This window comes from Triturus cristatus, chromosome 9, assembly GCF_964204655.1.
Source record: "Triturus cristatus chromosome 9, aTriCri1.1, whole genome shotgun sequence".
Classification (NCBI taxonomy): Eukaryota; Metazoa; Chordata; class Amphibia; order Caudata; family Salamandridae; genus Triturus; species Triturus cristatus.
In genome coordinates this window covers 25,774,059-25,794,033 of record NC_140592.1, presented here as the reverse complement: position 1 = coordinate 25,794,033, position 19,975 = coordinate 25,774,059, and the positions used below count along the sequence as shown (strand labels likewise).

The 19,975-nt window shown below is 44.3% G+C and overlaps 1 protein-coding gene across 2 annotated transcripts in view; it reads left to right on the top strand.

Moving 5' to 3' along the window:
* Positions 1–19,975, top strand: part of CIDEC (cell death inducing DFFA like effector c) — a 105,735-nt gene that overhangs the window by 55,986 nt on the left and 29,774 nt on the right. For both annotated transcript variants that reach the window (XM_085624282.1, XM_085624281.1), the window contains exon 3: positions 19,757–19,898. In XM_085624282.1, the coding sequence (XP_085480408.1) occupies positions 19,757–19,898 (142 nt within the window). The remainder of the gene's footprint in view (positions 1–19,756; positions 19,899–19,975) is intronic.

Genomic DNA, 19,975 nt, shown 5'->3' with positions numbered 1-19,975 from the left:
TCGCTCACCAACTGCAGATTGTGGGACATGGTCACACCTGTAGGGTGTCTCTTCAGTTTTAATGCAGTGACCAGTGCACGGTGTAGTCATTCAAACATTCTTTTTTCTAAAGTGTACAGAAATCACCAATTTCCTATTACCCATAAAACTAAAAAGTCAGAAGCATATTAACTTGCAGCATCTCATTGTTTTTCAACTTCAAGAGCTTTGTAAAGAGCAGAGCTTAGGAAGTTTAACAGGAAATAAGACGGGCCCCTTCCGCGGCCCATCCATGGGCGGACAGGGCAGGGCCGGACTGCAGCTACTGGGCATAACCTGTATATTTGTAAAGTGCATGTTCACCCCGAAGGGCATCTTGGCGCACAGTTGTGTATTGTTACTCAACTCAATGGTACTCCTTGTATCGACCTCAGACGTTGGACACCATCGCCAAAAAGCATTGGCAAAGCTAATGGGTCGCAGAGGTGAGACCCATTGGCTTTGACAATGCTTGTTTACTTTTGTTTCATCACTCCTTGGGAGTGCATGTGTTTGCATGTGTTTTCCTGCTCTATCTCACATCTGGCCTCCTCCTTCTGCGCTTCTTTAATGATGCTTTTCATTTGGTTTTGAATAATAGCAAAACAGGAAGTACCTCTGAAACCATAAATAAAACGTTACTTATGCCACTGTGGAAATATGGATTTTTCTGGTCAGTTATGTCCCCTATCTTGGACCCCAACGGTTCTATGTGCATGTTACAAGTACATGTATGTTCCCTCCAGTTCCAGTTATGGAGACGCAAATACATGTGCGTCCACCGTTAACATGTCCTCTGTCCGATCCGCCATGAATAGGCCGGATATTCCATTCCTAAGTACAAAAGGCCACCGGCTTTATATGGTTCACTTATGCCATTTTACAGTCCAGGCAAGTAGGCCCTGATTCTGTCATCAAAACTCTTCTTGCCTTCTGCCTCTGAAAGCTCCAGTCTGAGCCTGCATCTGTGACCATGAACTTTGTCTCATTCTCTGCGCGGCTCACGAAGCCTGACATCAGCCTATTCTCTGCCAAGAACTGTATTTCACCTTCGAATTATCTGCTTCCCCCTCAGCCAATGCATTCCTGCCTAGTAGTTTAAGTAAACATTCTTCCAGCTACCGAGCAAAGGGCCCGGCTTCTCTGTCTTTATACAAGTAATTCATAGCCCTGTTACTATGGAAGATTCCTGCCCTCGCATTTAGTGTAGACACTTAGACGCTTGTACACGCACGCACAGTCAGTATAGAATAGATTCTGTCCAAGAGTCCTTCTTTTATGGATAACCTAGTTCTTTAAACATAGGATGTTAGATATGATTTGGGATTAGGTTGACTTGACCCCCCAGACTTCTAGTCTCCACATGTAAAGCTAAATGTCAAGTCCCCTTCACCCCCTAGTTACACGTCAATCACACGTCATGCTGCTGCGCGCGCATCTATGCCAAGTATTATCTTATAGATCCACCTATATGTGACATCATAACCAATTACGTTCCTTTTTACTCCTTATTACACCCATTTTCGGTTACGCAGATAAATCGTCATTTTCCTTATCAATTGTTACGCCTACCGTATTCGCTTCATTGTAATGTATGTACTATAAAAGTCATTTCATGTCAATAATGTATGTACTTCACTTCCTGAACCTCCGTGGTGATGGAACTTGGAGCAACCGATTATAATCGTTCATTGGAATAAAGCCCATTCCGAACCTCTAATACCACGGATTCTGCCTCTCATTTTACTGAGCTATTTTATTATGTTTCTGTATCAAATTAAGTCCAGGTAAAGGAATTTTATTTACCACATGAATGGCGCCCGAACAGGGACACTTTCTCATCTCACGCGCCGGCGGTGAGTTGCAGGCCCGGTCTCCTGCCACAGCTGGACGGACAATAACGCGTACCAGCAGGATTTCCTGTATCTCCCTCCGGTCAAGCGGGGGTGACTGAGACTGCGATCAACACCCAGACGAGGCGGTGAGAAGTGCGAAGTATCCCGACCAGAGCCTAGCTGAGAGAGCAAGATCCGAGGTATACAGAGGCCCACCAGTTTCCGAAGTCCCAAGTCGAGTCCGACGAGTCGAGTCGAGTCCAGTCCGGTTCAAGTTCAAGTTTCCGAGGCCTTCCGTTTCCGAAGCTACCCGGTGAGTACCATTACTGGGGAGGCATTTCTGACGTGCACATAGGTTGTGCCGGTCAAGACGGGTTTGGGTACACAAATCCGGTCTGCACTGTTTTAGCAGTGTATATGTACTGTTTAGCAGTATTCCGAAGTATCTAGTTATTGTCAAGAATTAAGCTTGGTGATTAGTTATGCAGACGATCATCATTGTTGTTTCAGTTAAAGGTTTAATGTTTAATGTTTAATGTGTTTAAGTACGTTCTGTATATTGTGGTATGAATGACTGTTCATTATCGTGTTTATTGTATTAAGTCTGTTCAAAATCAAGTATCAGGTCAGTTGGTCAAAATCAAGTATAAGGTCAGTTCTCAATATGCCGTTCTTTTCGAAACTAAGACAGATCACTACAAGAAAAGGGGTACTCGAAGAAGCCGTTCCCATTCCTCCTAGGGACACTCCAGGGTACTTCATGTATCATAAACATGGCTTAGACGCTATATTATTTCTTGATTTATGGGTAGATTACACCAAGGAATTACCAGAAAGTCAGAGGTGGCCCACAGCGGGAACCTGGGATGCAGAGTGCATCATGAAAGTAGAAGAAGAGTTATGGAAAAGGAAAGTCAGACAGTCACAGAAAGATGCCATTGAATTATGGCGTAAAGAATCACATAGACGAACAGAAAAAGCACGTAGACAGGAAGAGAAGAGTAAAGAGAATTCCAACAAAGTTCAAGAAAATCTATTAATTGAGGAAGGTATCCGAGTGAAATCAGAACAAGTAGACAGACAAAGAAATGCCCTTATGAATGGTATGTATCCCCTTCTGGCCGAAGGATTACCTAAGGCTACTCCAGAAATACCGAAAGACTTGCCACCCCCATTGTTCCCAATAAAGGTACATCCTAAGGGGCATCCTAGAACCGCAGAAGATGTTTTTCTTTCCTCATATTTAGATGACGCAGCTCCCGAGTATGCTAATTCCGCCCCACATAGACCGCCTGTCAGGGAGGTTCAACGCCAAGATCCGGCCCCCGTATCTCTACAGTCACAAGTTCTGGCAAGCACATCTGTTTCTGCATCCGCTCCTACAGCTACTTCTATAGCTGTGTCCACACCTATAGTTGCTGTGTCACGTTCGACGAATCCTTTCACGTCCGACACCCCAGATGGGGCTACGGGAGGTGCTAGCAACATTTTTTCTACGCCACCCAGAATAAATAAACTTACTTTTCAAGAGTCAGGACATTCACGTACACCCAAACTCATTAATGCCCGTACGCTTAAGGAACTTCTTATAGATTGTAGATATGACCCTGGGCCCGGAAAAGAGGACGAAATGACCCTAGCATCATTACGTATCAGACGAGCCGCAGTGTATTTAGGGAAGTTACCAGGAATGACTGCGCATCTAGATAAAATATACCATTTTGTCCAAACAGGGCGAGATCCAGAATGTATTAACAGAGCTATGGAATACCAGAAAGTGGAGATACAGGGGGAACTGTTACGTTTCCTCATAAATTGTGTGATCAGAAATGAAGACCGACCGGGGGTAGACCCGGAAGCAATGCAAATTCTTACCCGATGGAGCCAGAATATATCAGAAGGGAGACATGATAAGCAAAATTGTATAATAGCCATGTGCCGAAAGATCCGTAAAGAAATAGAACGCCTACACGAAGAGAGATTAGAGGTAGATCAGTTCGAACAAAGCGAGGAAGAAGGGTCAGGACTGCCCACAGGACAGTCAGACACCATAGCCTATGTAGGTAGAGGAAGATCTTGTAATAGTACGAGATGTCTTATTGACCCGATACGCCCGATATGTCCAGACAATAACAGGGGTTTCCCAACACCCATAGTCCATATAAGGTCTAACGAGCATTCATTCCAAACAGCTGACAAATTACTCCAAGAACGAAGGGGTTATCATTTCCTCGATTCTATGGATGAACAAGATTTAGCCAGGGCAGCTGTCCATTGGGTGGACAGTCCCGGAAAATATAGTGATGATACAGTAGTACGCACATTTTTGAATCTCACCCCAGATGAACAGCGTTTAGCTGGGATTTATATGACTCAACAACTCATTATACTATATCAGAGTCAACATTCAGATCCTGGTCCCTTACCTGATATATTGACCGAATTACTCACGAATAGATGGAGAGGTTCAGGTACTAAATTAATTAAAGAAATTCTAGAATCAAGAAAGCAATATATTCTTTTTGTATGTTCAGAACATGTTTCATTGCCCGTCAAGGAAAGAACCACGTATCACATGGATAGACAGAATCCCTTACGAGAAGTGCACCCAATAAAGGGCGAGGACAACGAGTTCAAGCGCGTATTTGTATATACGCCCATATCAAAAATAGAATTGTTACAAATGAAGAAAGTGGTACCCAGTCATGACAAAGATCCAGCGGGTTTTCACCGAGAAATTAAAGACATGTTACTCATGGGAGAGTATACCTATCCCGACATTATGACAATATTAAAGGTATTAATGCCTGCTGGCATTTATGAGAAACTCAAGGAAAAAGAGTGGGAGGTAGGAGACCAAAAGATAGAATGGTCAGTGTTAGAAGCGGAAGAAAAGGCCCGAACTGCAGGAGCAGGACTCGGGGATAAAACTAAAGCACTACCAGGTTTATTAGTACAGGTACTGCCACGTTTATTAACCACGAAAAAGGAAGATTGGGGTACAATTTCAGCCTGTAAACAGAAGCAAGATGAAGACACTAGTGATTACTATGCCCGATTTGAAAAATGTTTTGGTATAAATAGTGGCATAAAAGCAAGTAGCGAATCATACCCACATCTGTTCGTAACAAAATTAGTAGAAAATGCCCTGCCCCAAGTAAAGAATAGAGTATTAAAATTCGAGAGTACCTGGCAAGGTAACACTCCATCACAAATGTTACAAATGTTACAGTACCATCACAATAGAATTAGAGAGGAACAAGAACATGAACACAGACGCATGAAAGACACGAAAATGAAAATGCTAGTTTCCCAGACAGTTCCAGCTGAAGGACATAAAAAGGGTATGACACATTCCGATTCAGCAGGACCTGTAAAAGGGACATGTAATTATTGTAAAAAGCCAGGTCATTATGTACACGATTGTCCAGTTTTAAAACATAATATCGCCATAGGTAAAACACAAGAAAGATCACGGCCACTCAGACAAGATCAGAATGAACAAGGAGCTCTGCAGCATGCCCAGGCCATGCCAGCCGCACAACAGCCAATACAGTTTGTGCCAGCTGCACCACCGTTGCCTGTTGCTGCCACACAGACAACAACACGACAAATGTATCAGACCGCACAGTATGAATATCCTGAGTATCAGCGTTACGCATGAACTAGCCTAGAGAGGGAAGTTGACTTACCCCTTATCGAGATCCCTGTAGATCAAGAAGGACCTTACGTACACAGTGAATTATTAGGCCAAGATAGAAAATTTTTACTCGATACAGGGGCAAGTCGAACAACTATAAAACGTAGTGAAGTTCCAGGGGCACCCCTCTCAGGCTCACAGAATATTTCCCTTGGTTTTTCAGGAAAACCTATTGTTAATGAAGTATCACAGCCTCTTCCACTTACGATAGGACCTCTGACCCGAACTACAGATTTATTACTTACTAAATCATGTCCAGAAAACTTGCTAGGAATAAAAACACTAAAAGCTCTAGGAGCCATAATATGTTGTTCTCCGGAAGGAGTAAGATTGTTTTTACGTGATTTTAAAGGTCATTATGTGTCTAGAGACATGGATCCCCGACTGCAGACTTTACCCACACATCTATGGGCACAAGGCCCTACTGATGTTGGTTGCATGAATATTACACCATATCGAGTCACATTAAAGGCAGGAGTGGTGCTACCACGAATGCGACAATACAAGTTACCACCAGATGCTGTAGTGGCTTTACTACAAATCATTGACGAACTCATTGCCCAAGGAGTGGTTGTAGAAACCGACTCCAATATATGTAATTCACCAATAATTCCGATTCTTAAACGAACAGATCCAAAGGCCCCGCCAGTATATCGATTGGTTATTGATCTGCGCGAATTAAACAAATGCATTGTGCCACAATTTCCTGTGGTCCCAGATATCTCGTCATTACTGACAGCCATTGATTCCGAAGCAACATTCTTTACTGTAATCGATCTCAAGAATGCCTTTTTCAGCGTCCCAATAGATCCGGAAAGCCAATATTTGTTTGGATTTAGTTTAAATGGACGTAGCTTTAAATTCTCACGCGCACCTCAAGGATTTACAGAAAGCCCCAGCATCTATAGCCAAGCACTGAAACGAGAACTTGACAGTATCCACATGCCAGTTAACACTGCTCTGCTTCAATACGTCGATCTGCTGATCACCGCCCGAAGCGAACCCGAATGTGAAAAAGCATCACTGACAGTTTTACAATTTCTAGCCGAAAAGGGGCACAAGGTGTCCCCTTCTAAGCTGCAATTCTGTGTCCAGCGAGTTGTTTATCTTGGACACTCGCTGTCCAAGGAGGGAAGGCAGCTTACACCGGACCGCATTCAGTTAATAGCTAACATGCAAATACCCAAGACACAAAAGGAGGTGCGGGCTTTCATAGGTCTCACTTCATATTGCAGGCAGTGGATCTCTCAGTACGCATTTCTAGCAAAACCACTCATTCAGTTGACAACACAGGAGGCAGCCACATCGACTGTTCTCCCTTGGACCCAGGAACATACACAAGCTTTTGAAAGCCTAAAGAAAGCTTTATGTCAAGCACCTGTTTTAGCAACGCCATGTTACAGAAAACAGTTTACACTCTTTGTTACAGAACGCGAAGGTACTGCTTTGTCAGTACTCACACAGGAACAAGCAGGAGCACACAAACCATGTGCTTATTTTTCTAGTACATTAGATCCCGTAGCTCAGGCTTTGCCTGCATGCCTGAAATCAGTAGCAGCGACAGCTTTAGCAATCAGACAAAGCGATGCCATAGTGTTAGGACATCCATTGACAGTTCAAGTACCACATGCAGTAGAGGTTCTTGTAAATAGAACGCAAACACAACACTTGACTATAGCACGACTTACAGGGTACGAACTTACATTGTTTCAGCCACACATAGAAATCAGACGCTGTAACACATTGAATCCTGCCACACTTTTGCCAGTAATCGGAACAGACCCACTAGCCCATGACTGTATTGAAGTTATTACTATAACGACGAAACCTAGACAAGACTTAACCGATGTCCCATTGTCAGACCCAGACCTGACATTGTATGTAGATGGTTCATGTATGAGAACATGTACAGGAGAGTTAGTGGCCGCTTACGCAGTCACAACAGATACTGAAGTCATTGAAACTAATCGTATAAATACTTTGTCAGCTCAAGCCGCAGAGCTCATCGCTCTGACACAAGCCTGTATTCAAGCCACAAGTAAAAAAGTCAACATATACACTGATTCACGTTATGCATTCGGAGTTGTACATGACTTCGGCGTGCTGTGGCGAGAGAGAGGTTATTTAACTTCCCACGGTGCCCACATTCAGCACGGACCCCTCATTCATGCCTTATTAGATGCAATACATCTACCTACTACAATATCAATTATGAAATGTAAAGCTCATACGAAAGTTACTGATATCATTTCTCAAGGCAATGATCTAGCCGACAGAACAGCTAAACAGACTGCTCAAACCCAAATATCCGACATGACAAAGACAATAGTCCCGATGCCGACACATTGTATGACAGTTAAAGATCCTACCCTTGACGTAATTGACATACAGACACATGCTACACCAGACGAAATAAAGAAATGGACTGAATTAGGAGGGATCCAAACGGAACAAGGATGGATGATGAAGGAAAAGTCTGTATGGTTCCTTCCTGATTCAATGGTCCAAGTTATAGTTAACACTATACATAGTCCAGCACATCTAGGAGAAAAAGCTATGCTAGACAGCATTCAACACATTTGGTTCAATAAACATTTACGAGCAGCAGCCAAACAAAAAGTCCGTACCTGTATGATCTGTTGCCAGTTCAACCCAGGAAAAAGCGTTCCCGTAGAACAGGGTGGATTTCATCCTCCTGATCACCCTTTTGAAGTCCTCCAGATGGATTATATCCAGATGGAACGATGTCGAGGATTCAAATATGTTCTCGTAGTTGTCTGCGCTCTGTCCCGTTGGACGGAGGCATACCCGGTTTCAGATTACACTGCCCCGACTACTGCCAAACAGTTGGTTCGAGAATTCTTCCCACGCTACGGTTTACCACGTGTTGTCTACTCAGATAACGGCCAGCCGTTCTCATCCGAATTAATGAAACATGTTTCACTTCTGTTAGGATATCCGTGGAAATTCCACTGTGTCCGACACCCCGAGGCAGCAGGTCTCGTAGAAAGACATAACCAGATCCTGAAAATTAGATTGTCCAAAATATGCCGAGAAAAAGGTGTCGACTGGATAGTAGCGTTACCAGTTGCACTCTTTTACATGAGAATGGTAGCACACTCTCGAACAGGGCTATCCCCGTATGAGGTGATCTTCGGCAGACCACCAAATATGTGGGGGACGCCTGTACCACGCAAAATAACTGATGTTGACTGTAATATGCTGACAGATTACTTGGCTTCCTTGATGTCTGCACTACAATCTTGTCGTTCACAGGTAGCTGCAGCCTTTCCCGACAACACTGAGGTGAAACCCCATGACGTAGTTCCGGGTGATCTCGTATTTGTGAGAAATTTCGACCGAAAGACTCAGCTGGAGCCCAGGTGGAAGACACCCAAGTTGGTTCTGCTCACCACAAGGACAGCCGTGAAGATCGAGGGCCGCAAGGGCTGGATTCATTCAAGTCATATCAAGAAATTTCATGGACTATCCTCGGATATAGACATTGTGCCCTGCACTCCCTCACACACTGATTCAAAACTTCCTTTGGTTGAAAAGACCAAAACCGAACTCTATAAAGTAAAATTGAGGCCTAGAACGTCAGACAATTTGATTGTTTAAGTCCTCTCCAAGGTGAAGCGGTTGAATTTGTCTCTGACATGTATCCTCTAGACCTGAATCATGGACAGTCGCGGAAAATGTTGAAACGACAGGCGTATTGTAAATCACTGCGTAGCCACTGCATAGTGACATTATTAATCTTGTTTTTCTTGAGTCTTTTAATAATTACTGCAAGTATATTGTTGCACATATATTACCCTATTGCCAGAAATGTTTACAATGTTACCGCAGAACATTCTTTTAGTGACTTACCCCCGCATGAATTGTCTTATAGACTTGCGCTGCGCAATAACACTTTCATTAGTATGTTACATCATTCCCATCAGACTAGTAATGCAACTAATTGTTGGGTGTGTGGCCGACTCCCTCCCTATCAGAATTATGAAGGAGTCCTGCCTTTCTTTCCACATCCGTTTACACATAATGGCTCCTGTGGAGCATGGTTTAGTTTAATCAATTCCATAGACTCAGACACAGCAGTTTACCAAGATCAGTGGGTATGGGGAAACCTAAACCTAGTTTTACTCAAGGTCTGCTACCCTGACAAGGAGGGTCGCCCCAAAAGAACAGGAACTGATCTAGAAAATGAAGTATATGGATTAGGTAATTTTACACCTAATCTCATGATTCTAAATATCGTATCCGAAGTTGAACTAGTCTTACCCACCATGTCAGTATTCCCAGCGAAGGGTGAATTGTGTGTAAGAAAGGTTGGTTCCATACATATGGGCCATAGTAAATGCACTACTACAGTAGAATTCAGTGATCAAGGCAAATCCTCATTCAGAGCTTATCGCCACTCCTACTTTATATGTGGTCAGACCGCATATATGCGTCTACCTCTAGATTGGGATGGTACCTGCTACATTGCATTCCTTTTGCCACCTGTTTTCCTAGCTCCTCCTGATTATTATAGAAATATTCATTTAGTACACAATAGAGAGCGGAGAGATCTCCCGATTGTCGATTACACTGAAACAGCATGGGAAAAATACACAGATTTCAATAAAGGCATCTTTCCCTATATAGGTACTGTTACTAATAGTAAGCTGATACGTAGATTAACTAGAACCCTTGAAGCAGTAGTGAATGAAACTATTTCCGCCTTAGGCAATTTAACAGAAGAGCAGTCTGCTATGCGGATTGTTGTGCTTCAAAATCGTCTTGTCCTTGACGTCATCCTGGCTGATGGAGGCGGAGCTTGTAGGGTCATCGGATCAAGCTGCTGCGTATTCATACCAGAAAATTCGCCATCAGTATATAAAGCCATAACTCGCCTTCATAAGATTGTAAACCAGATACACCAGAACCCAGGCACTTGGACTTGGTCCAGTTGGTTTTGGAGTGTGATATCAGCCTGGGGATGGAGAGTTCTATCCTTCCTAGGTATTGGCCTTCTCATACTATTCAGTTGCTGTCTATGTCTACAATGTGGACCAGCGATCTGTGGTCTGTGTGCCACATCGTGTATTCCACCACCAAGATCTCATTCAAGACCACGGAAGAAGAAAGAAGAACAAATGATGTTATATGAACAGATCAATGGATTGATGAAGATTGATATCTCTTGACGGGCAAGTAGGGGACAAGGAGGGAATGTGGAAATATGGATTTTTCTGGTCAGTTATGTCCCCTATCTTGGACCCCAACGGTTCTATGTGCATGTTACAAGTACATGTATGTTCCCTCCAGTTCCAGTTATGGAGACGCAAATACATGTGCGTCCACCGTTAACATGTCCTCTGTCAGATCCGCCATGAATAGGCCGGATATTCCATTCCTAAGTACAAAAGGCCACCGGCTTTATATGGTTCACTTATGCCATTTTACAGTCCAGGCAAGTAGGCCCTGATTCTGTCATCAAAACTCTTCTTGCCTTCTGCCTCTGAAAGCTCCAGTCTGAGCCTGCATCTGTGACCATGAACTTTGTCTCATTCTCTGCGCGGCTCACGAAGCCTGACATCAGCCTATTCTCTGCCAAGAACTGTATTTCACCTTCGAATTATCTGCTTCCCCCTCAGCCAATGCATTCCTGCCTAGTAGTTTAAGTAAACATTCTTCCAGCTACCGAGCAAAGGGCCCGGCTTCTCTGTCTTTATACAAGTAATTCATAGCCCTCTTACTATGGAAGATTCCTGCCCTCGCATTTAGTGTAGACACTTAGACGCTTGTACACGCACGCACAGTCAGTATAGAATAGATTCTGTCCAAGAGTCCTTCTTTTATGGATAACATAGTTCTTTAAACATAGGATGTTAGATATGATTTGGGATTAGGTTGACTTGACCCCCCAGACTTCTAGTCTCCACATGTAAAGCTAAATGTCAAGTCCCCTTCACCCCCTAGTTACACGTCAATCACACGTCATGCTGCTGCGCGCGCATCTATGCCAAGTATTATCTTATAGATCCACCTATATGTGACATCATAACCAATTACGTTCCTTTTTACTCCTTATTACACCCATTTTCGGTTACGCAGATAAATCGTCATTTTCCTTATCAATTGTTACGCCTACCGTATTCGCTTCATTGTAATGTATGTACTATAAAAGTCATTTCATGTCAATAATGTATGTACTTCACATCCTGAACCTCCGTGGTGATGGAACTTGGAGCAACCGATTATAATCGTTCATTGGAATAAAGCCCATTCCGAACCTCTAATACCACGGATTCTGCCTCTCATTTTACTGAGCTATTTTATTATGTTTCTGTATCAAATTAAGTCCAGGTAAAGGAATTTTATTTACCACATTGGCTTTGACAATGCTTGTTTACTTTTGTTTCATCACTCCTTGGGAGTGCATGTGTTTGCATGTGTTTTCCTGCTCTATCTCACATCTGGCCTCCTCCTTCTGCGCTTCTTTAATGATGCTTTTCATTTGGTTTTGAATAATAGCAAAACAGGAAGTACCTCTGAAACCATAAATAAAACGTTACTTATGCCACAGTAACTCTGGGCTTCATTCATTTGAATTCTTTTGTTGTAGTTTTTAAGCAAAGGTTCTGTTCACATAGTAAATTGAAACATCCACCTCCAATTTTTATACAAAATTCCAAAACCGCTGTCAGAAACACAATACTTACATGACGTACGTACATATAATCACTAACCACAATTTTTCTACACACATGAGGACAACGTCAAACACTACTATACATATAATTCAATGTTTCAACATAACCATGTTTCCATTGGAACTTATTGCCGCCTAGTGGGGTCCTTTGGCTCCCAACTCCCTCTTCCTTGTAGCTCTTTCTTAGACCTGTGGGTCCCTTTGTCCTATTCACCGCAGTGTAAACATTGCAGCTAAATATTCATTGAGCATTTCTGCTGCTTCTAGGTCCGCTTTCATCAGGTTTGCTTTTTTTATATAAATGCCTTTTTTGCAATAATAAGTACAAATCTGCAGAGGTGCAGCTGCCTCCTGTTCCATCTGACCCCTTTGAGAGCTCCTTGCCCCTTTATGCTGCTTGCATGTTGGCAGAGAAATCTCTAACTCGTGCCATGTATATCCGCTTCTCCTTTCTCCCTAGGTATCATTAAATCCTGGATAAACTAATAGTTTACTTTCTATTTATTTAGTGGTGCTCTTATCTGTCCCACCGAGTACTCCAAAGTGCCCCATGGTTCAAATGCTCTTACACAATACAATGGATCTTCTCAAAGTGTCCAAATCCACTTTCTTTAATTAAAGTTGGTTGCTTTTACACACCACAGGTTATCATGACTCTGCCTTCACTCCGGTGATGAACGTTTTGATGCGGTGATAAGGTGGAATAGCCATCCTCCACAAGGAGTCTCACAACTGCACAGCCACCGCCGACAGCATCACCTCATCATGGAACACCCCAACTTTCAAATTAATACCGACAGCAAAATAACGGTCTGAGGCACCCTCGCCTGCGGACCCCCGAGGACCCTGCCCCACCTTCTGGGAGGCCATCTCTGAGTTCATCACTCCTCTAGCCATCAATACTGAAGACTTCCTCTGCTTTCACCTGGTAAACCCCAAAGGCACCAACACAACCAGCATAATCGAGAGCATGGACACCCTCTACCTCTCTCAACTAGTCACGGACCCCACGCACATCGCCGGACACACCCTAAACCCCATAATCTCATCCAGCGATAGAATGAAGTACAGCCAAGCCACATAAATCACCTGGTCCAACCATTCCATCATCCACTTCCACCCCCACATCCCCCCCCCCCCCACTCAGCTCCCCTTGCTGGAGCAAAGTGACTACAAACCTCTGGACCAACACATTCCGCGCCTCACCCCCAACATCACCACTGACCTTAAGGTGGCAGTCAAACTTCAACGCATGGATCAATCACTGCGCCGACACAGAAGCATTCCTCAAACCCACCAAAACCAGCAGTTAATCCAAACACCACAGCTGGTTCACCCCATATATCCAGTCCCACAAGTGCACCTGCAGGCAGCTTGAAAGGATCTGGCGCACCAGCAAAACAAACACTGACTGATCTCATTTCCAACTAGCCCTCAACCGGTACCACCACCAACTCAAAAGAGTTAAGAACATCGCCCTAGCCCCCCCCGCCTCGAAGTCGGCTTCAACCACAGCAAAGAACTATTCACCATCATCAAGGAATTCTCCATCCCCACATCCACTGAGAACACCGTCACCCCCTCTCGGGAGCTCTGCGATACCCTCGCAAACTTCTACAACAAAATCATCAGTCTATGAAAACTTCGACCTCCCCCCCCCCCCCCCAAATCTCCTGCAACCGAACTCGACAATATCCTCGACCTCACCGACCCCCCCCCCCCCCAAAAAAAATCCCAGTGCACATAGCCACCACCACCATCATGGGCTCCATTCACTCGGGAGCACCCAGGGATCCCTGCCCCCACTACATGTTCAACCGGTGCAACAGCATCAGCATGGAACATTACTACACTACGGACCCAAAAAACATAATTTTCGGTGTCCCAGAAGGGTCCTCACTAACCCCAACCCTATTCAACACATGCATGGCACCCCTGGCCAGATCCTACAGCATGAACCTCCTCTCTTGCGTGGATGACACTCCTACTCTCCCTATCATCAGACCCCCCCCCCCCCCCAACACCAAATCTAACTTCCACCGGTGCATGACTAGCATTGCAAGCTGGATGCAGAACAGATGCCTCAAACTAAACTTTTTTTTTTTTTGTTGAAAAAACAGTGGTCCTTGTTGAAGATAATTCAGGAAACACGAAATGAATATAGAAAAATCAATTCTATATATATATGATATCCAGCCGGATAGTACAATTTAATAAGAATAATTAATTATTGTCAAGGGAAAGAATTAATGAACAGTGGGATACAGTCCTGTATCCAAAATACACAGAAGGTGACAATTAACAAAAGATTTTTTACAAGAAAACATAAAGCAAGCAGGCGAAACAGAAAAAGTTGCTTGTACTCCAATGTAAAAGATAAGACAAGCATGATAAGTGGCTACAGCCGTAACACATAATAACATTGTTGGTGTCTACGGTGTCTTAAAGTGTCGACGACGTTTCGATCCCTATTAGAAAATCATTGGGATCATCATCAGGACAGTGATATTGTTGGCCTGAACAGTTAGACAACTTAATAAGCGTCTGGACTTATGTATCCGGAGTAAGGCAGCAGCCGCACAGTTCAAGAAGAAGCGGGCACTTAATGGGAGAGTTGTAACCGGTACTTGATTTCTAGCCCCAGTTTTGTTAAGGATAGGGGGCACTTGCAAGGATGACCTGATCCGATCGTAGTATAGACGGAATTCCAAGAGACTCGATGGAAAGTTGTGGAGCGCGGTGGCTCGATGTGAGGTCAAACTAAACACCAAAAAAACAAATACTTTCTTCGGGAGCAGCAACTCACCATGGGACGACTCCTTATGGCCAACAGAACTCTGCCCCTCACCCACACATACAAAGCAAGTAAGAAACCTTGGAATCCTACTTAACAGCTGACTCACGATGAGAAAGCAGATCATGCAGTTGCGCCCTCCTGCTTCCTCACCATGCGCAGGCTCAGGAAAATCTTCAAATGGCTCCTCATCAGCGTCCGATTCACTGCCATCCAAGCCCTCAATACTAGCCGCTTGGACTGCGGCAACTCCCTCTAAGTTGGAATCGCCTCTCGTCTACTGAGCAGACTCCAGACCATTTAAAATGCTGCAGCAAGGCTCATCCTCGACCTCCCGAGGTTGTCCCACATTACCGCCACCTCAAGTCCCTGCACTGGCTCGCCATCAGAAAACGGTGCCAGTTCAAACTACTCACCCACTCCTATAAAGCCCTACACAACAAGGGACCAGTATGCATCAGCCACAGGGAGAACTTCCACCAGCCCACCCGTAATCTATGATCTGCATCCCTCTACATGGTCCACACACCCCATATTCATAGGAGCAGCAGCCGCGCCTTCTCGCACCTTGCAACCAGATCTTGGAACAGCCTCCACCTCCGATCAGCCCCCACTCCCGAAAGGAATTCAGGAAGGGCCTAAAAATCTGGCTCTTGGATTAATCAACTCTGAAGCAGGACCACCCCAGTGCCTGGATATCCTCACGGGTGATAAGCAAAGCTCTACATTTCCTGATTGATTGATGCCTTGTATTTAGCTGTTTAGCTGTGTTTGTTTCCCCCAATAGGTTAAATTATTTAGAGACACCCACAAATGGGTAATCCTGTTTTTTAAGCTGTGGACATTTGGTCCATTGAGCTGTCACAAAGAACTTGACTTGGTGTCCACAGCACAGACCTTTGTGGTGTTAATCTATTTCTCCCAGGCTTCCCGTTCTGCCATATTGTGATTCCGGTGCACAATGCCGGTAGGTTTGAGAAGGGCTTGTATAGAAAGCATAAAAAGACTTCAAGTCACGGCTTCAAAGTAGAACATTACAAGTAATATAGGTGAGGAGAAGCTGGGAATCCATTTTAGTGACCATTGTAAAGCGAGGTGTATTTTAATTTCTTTGGATAGCAGGTTAACCAGTTTGTGGTTATTTATGGCTCCCTGTGGGCTACAGGATGAAATGCCTTCACTTTATGGAAAACAAACTAGTACCTTTTTTCAATTAAAGTTCTGTCTATAGAGCAGAACAGCCTCTCACAAAATATAAAATGTGAGCATTGCCCCTCCACCCCCCCCCCCAAACACTCTACACCTATCACTGCACCCTGCCTCTCACCAGCCCTGCTTGGATTTTATTCAATTCTGAAGTCCTGCAAAAGTGTTGCCTGCCGCGACACTGCTGTTAAACTGCAGCAGGCTTTGGTCCTGCTCTTCCCAGACCATGCTGCTGTCCTATGAAGTGATGACTTGGACACCACAGCGCCCACCTAATTCCTCATCCGGTAGGATGCTCTTTCCCAGGCATGGATTTCACTGCCCTTGGCATCTTAAGAGCATTGATGGTACCCATCGTACATTGATAGAGAGGATATAGACCGTGCCAACAGGGGAAAGTAAGGAAGGCAGCCGACTGCCATCTTTGAAGACAAACCTCTCATCCTGGAGATCTTAAAAAGATTAAACCTCTCTAGCACTGGGCAGTGGGGTGATATGGGTGGGCGATAATGTGGTGAAAGCGAATGCTATCTTTGGCTGTAAGTTTCCACTTAGGATCTGATATTTGCTTGTTCAGCTTTTGAGGTCTGTATAAAAACAGTCTCCTGGCATTTATACCAAGTGCCTGTCCAATGCCAACATTCACAGACAGGATTTCGACACTCCCCGTTAGTGAGCAGTGTGATAATACAGCAGAGTGATGAAATCCCAGCTTCGGCTGCCCGCGAGGCACTGTGGAAAGCAAGTACCTACTTTTGCTTGCTTCTTTAAAAAATATTTTTGGGGTCACTGAAGGGAAAGAGAGATAGAAGAACAGCTGCATTTAAATTACTCCATCAACAGCTTTTTTGTGTTTGCAATATCCAGTTTTCTTTTCTTAGGCAATAGTGTATTAGAAGGTATTGTTATAGAGAATGGTGACACTTTCTGTATGGCATACAGTGAGTGCTGACGATGCAGTGAAACAAACAACAAAGTTGTAGTTAAAAAAAAAATCCGTTATATACACCACAAGCCAGTAGTATATGCTTTAAGGTAATATGGCAGTTTCGTACTCTGTGTGAGCCATTGGTTTTGGTCTGTCGACAACGTTTCAACCCTTCTGTCAGGAACAAGGCCGAAATTAATCTTCCTTTTGTGCGGTGGATGAGCAGTGACTAGAGCTCGCGCTCCTTGTCCTGCTGCATTATAACTGGAACTCACAAGATCACATGTAATGAACAAAGTCCCAAATGCTGATTCTGATGATTGGTAATTTGTTCTACCAGTTATGGTGAAGACCTTCTCCAGTTCTTTTTTTGAAGGGCTGAAACGTGTTCGACATACCTATACTGACGAGTCACACAGACTACAAAATTATTTTTTGTTTCCCATAAATAGCAGGTATTGGACTATGAATGATTAGTACTATCATGTGGGTGAGGGGTGGAGCTATCCTTTACAAAAGGAATCAGAGTTTAGAGCACCAACTGCAGGAAAGAGAAAGATCAGTACACTGTTGACAAGCCATTGACAAGTCTCCGGCTCTGACTATACAGGGAACATTTAACTCAAGACTCCCAAATTAGACATTTCTTTGAAAGTCAGAAGAACCTCAAAGTCCTACAATTAATTGCCTTTATAGTTCTCATTGAGTGCCTCTGTTTCATTTATGTTTCAGCTAGGAATGTCTCTTGATGTATAACATCTTTGGACGACTGTCAGAATCTTAACGTTCAATTTATCACAACAAGGATACAATTCAGTCCCATAAAGGCAGAACACGTGACTCGAGTCCTGCAAGCACTCCACTGGCTACCTGTACCTAGACGATTAATGATGAAGGCACGGTGCATCGTCCCCAGAGCTTCCCAAAAAAAGGCCCAATATTCCTCTAAATAAAATTGAAGTAATTCAAAGATAACGGCACTTTGTGCTTCTCCAACGCCTTGGTTCGCCCTGCCACCTTACAATAAGAAATCATTCGACGGCCCGGGTTCTCATGGCAGGTGGCCAACTCTCGAGCTCTTTGCCAGCTAAGATTCAAAAGTTTCAAGAAAACAAAGTTTAGAGGAAAGGTAAAAATGTATCGGTTCCTGAGAGAACTCCATCAACTGCTGACCCTGGAACAGAGAATGAATACATTGATTTGTAAAGTGCGGACTGCTTCCCATGGAGCATCTTGAAACTAAGGAGAGAGGACACAGAAGTAAGCGAAGAAGATCCATGCTGAACGAATAACCAGGTCTGTAGCGTTGTGTGAAAGGATGAGAAATGATCTTCTGACCAGAAGTCCTTGGGAAGAAGATTCCACAGCTTCGGGCCTAAGAGTGGAAACGCTCTCCTCTGCCCCATGTTGCATGTTTGATACACGGCACAGCCATCAGCTGGATGTTACAGGATCTCATGGAGAGGAGAAGCGAGGCAGTTTAGTGTCCACAAACCACGCTCGTTTCTGGTAGAAAGCGTGATAACAGAACAACCGCATCTTAAATTTAACCTCTTGATGACAGGTAACCAATGCAGTTCCTTTAAATACGATAATGTCTGACAGCGGGAAGGCAAGTTGAAGAGAACTCTCTCCGCAGCGTTTTGAACCTGTAGAATTTGCTGGATGGGCTTGTTGGGAAGGCCGATGGTAAAAGCACTTTGCAAAAATCAATGCGCAACAAAAAGAGAGCAGAGACCACGGTCTTCCACTCCGTTCCAAAAGTATAGGAATAAGTTTCCAGAGAAACATCAAGGAATAGATGCAGGAAGACCTGATGGAGATATATTTGATAAAAGAGAGTCTTGCCGGTCTTCTTTCCAAGATTTCAAACTGCTTCTTTGGGCGTGGGAGCGGGGTCCAGATCTACTGGCCCCATTCAGGGAATTCCGGCACTGAGGCGCACTCAAAAAGAAGACACTCCGTTTAATTTAAGTGAATAATGCCTCCTCCAATCTGCTGCAGACGACATGCACCTGAGAAACCTCTGCCTGGACCTATTCGGGCCTAAATGAAGGAAGCCGCAATTTGTCGCAGATACCAATCTACCTGAGCTGGTCGACCAGGCAAGAATGTGGGATGGTAACTGGGAAGGATTGTCCATCCTATGATCCAGAGCTGCAGAACTGTCCCTGACCAGCAGACCACACAGAGAAAACGCACAGAGACAACCTACCAAACTTGGGGCCTTCCATCCACCATGGCCTCGCAATGACCTCGACATGTGAGCAGAATAGAATAACTGAGACATCCAAGCCGCTAGATGAGCCCTTTCACCCCAGTGCCCGCTACACTAAAGCTTTGTTTCATGACTGATGAGAGAGAGGACTCTAACCATAGCTCACCCACAAACACATCACTGACACACAACACATTGATCATAAGATACATTTTACCGTAGATGTACACAAGGTTCACAGTGGGGGTGCAGCAGACAGTATAGAAGGTGTCGGGTGGTGTGATGTAGTGATAAAACTATCTCAATCTACCTGTCCGTCTACTTGCATGTCCTCACACGGTTTCTTCTCTTCATCAGGTGCGTCTCCGTTAGCGCCTCGATGACTCAACAACTTTTGACAGGCCCACCACCAAAACCTCGGCCCTTTCGTGTCAGTAACTATGACCGGAGCATCAGGAAAGGAGTCATGGCCGACAGCTTGGAAGATCTCGTCAACAAGGTGTGTGTAGCGAGTGTATGCACTGTCTGTCCATCCACAGCGTTTGAGGTCTAATTTTGCACGGCCGTGTCCTCCTC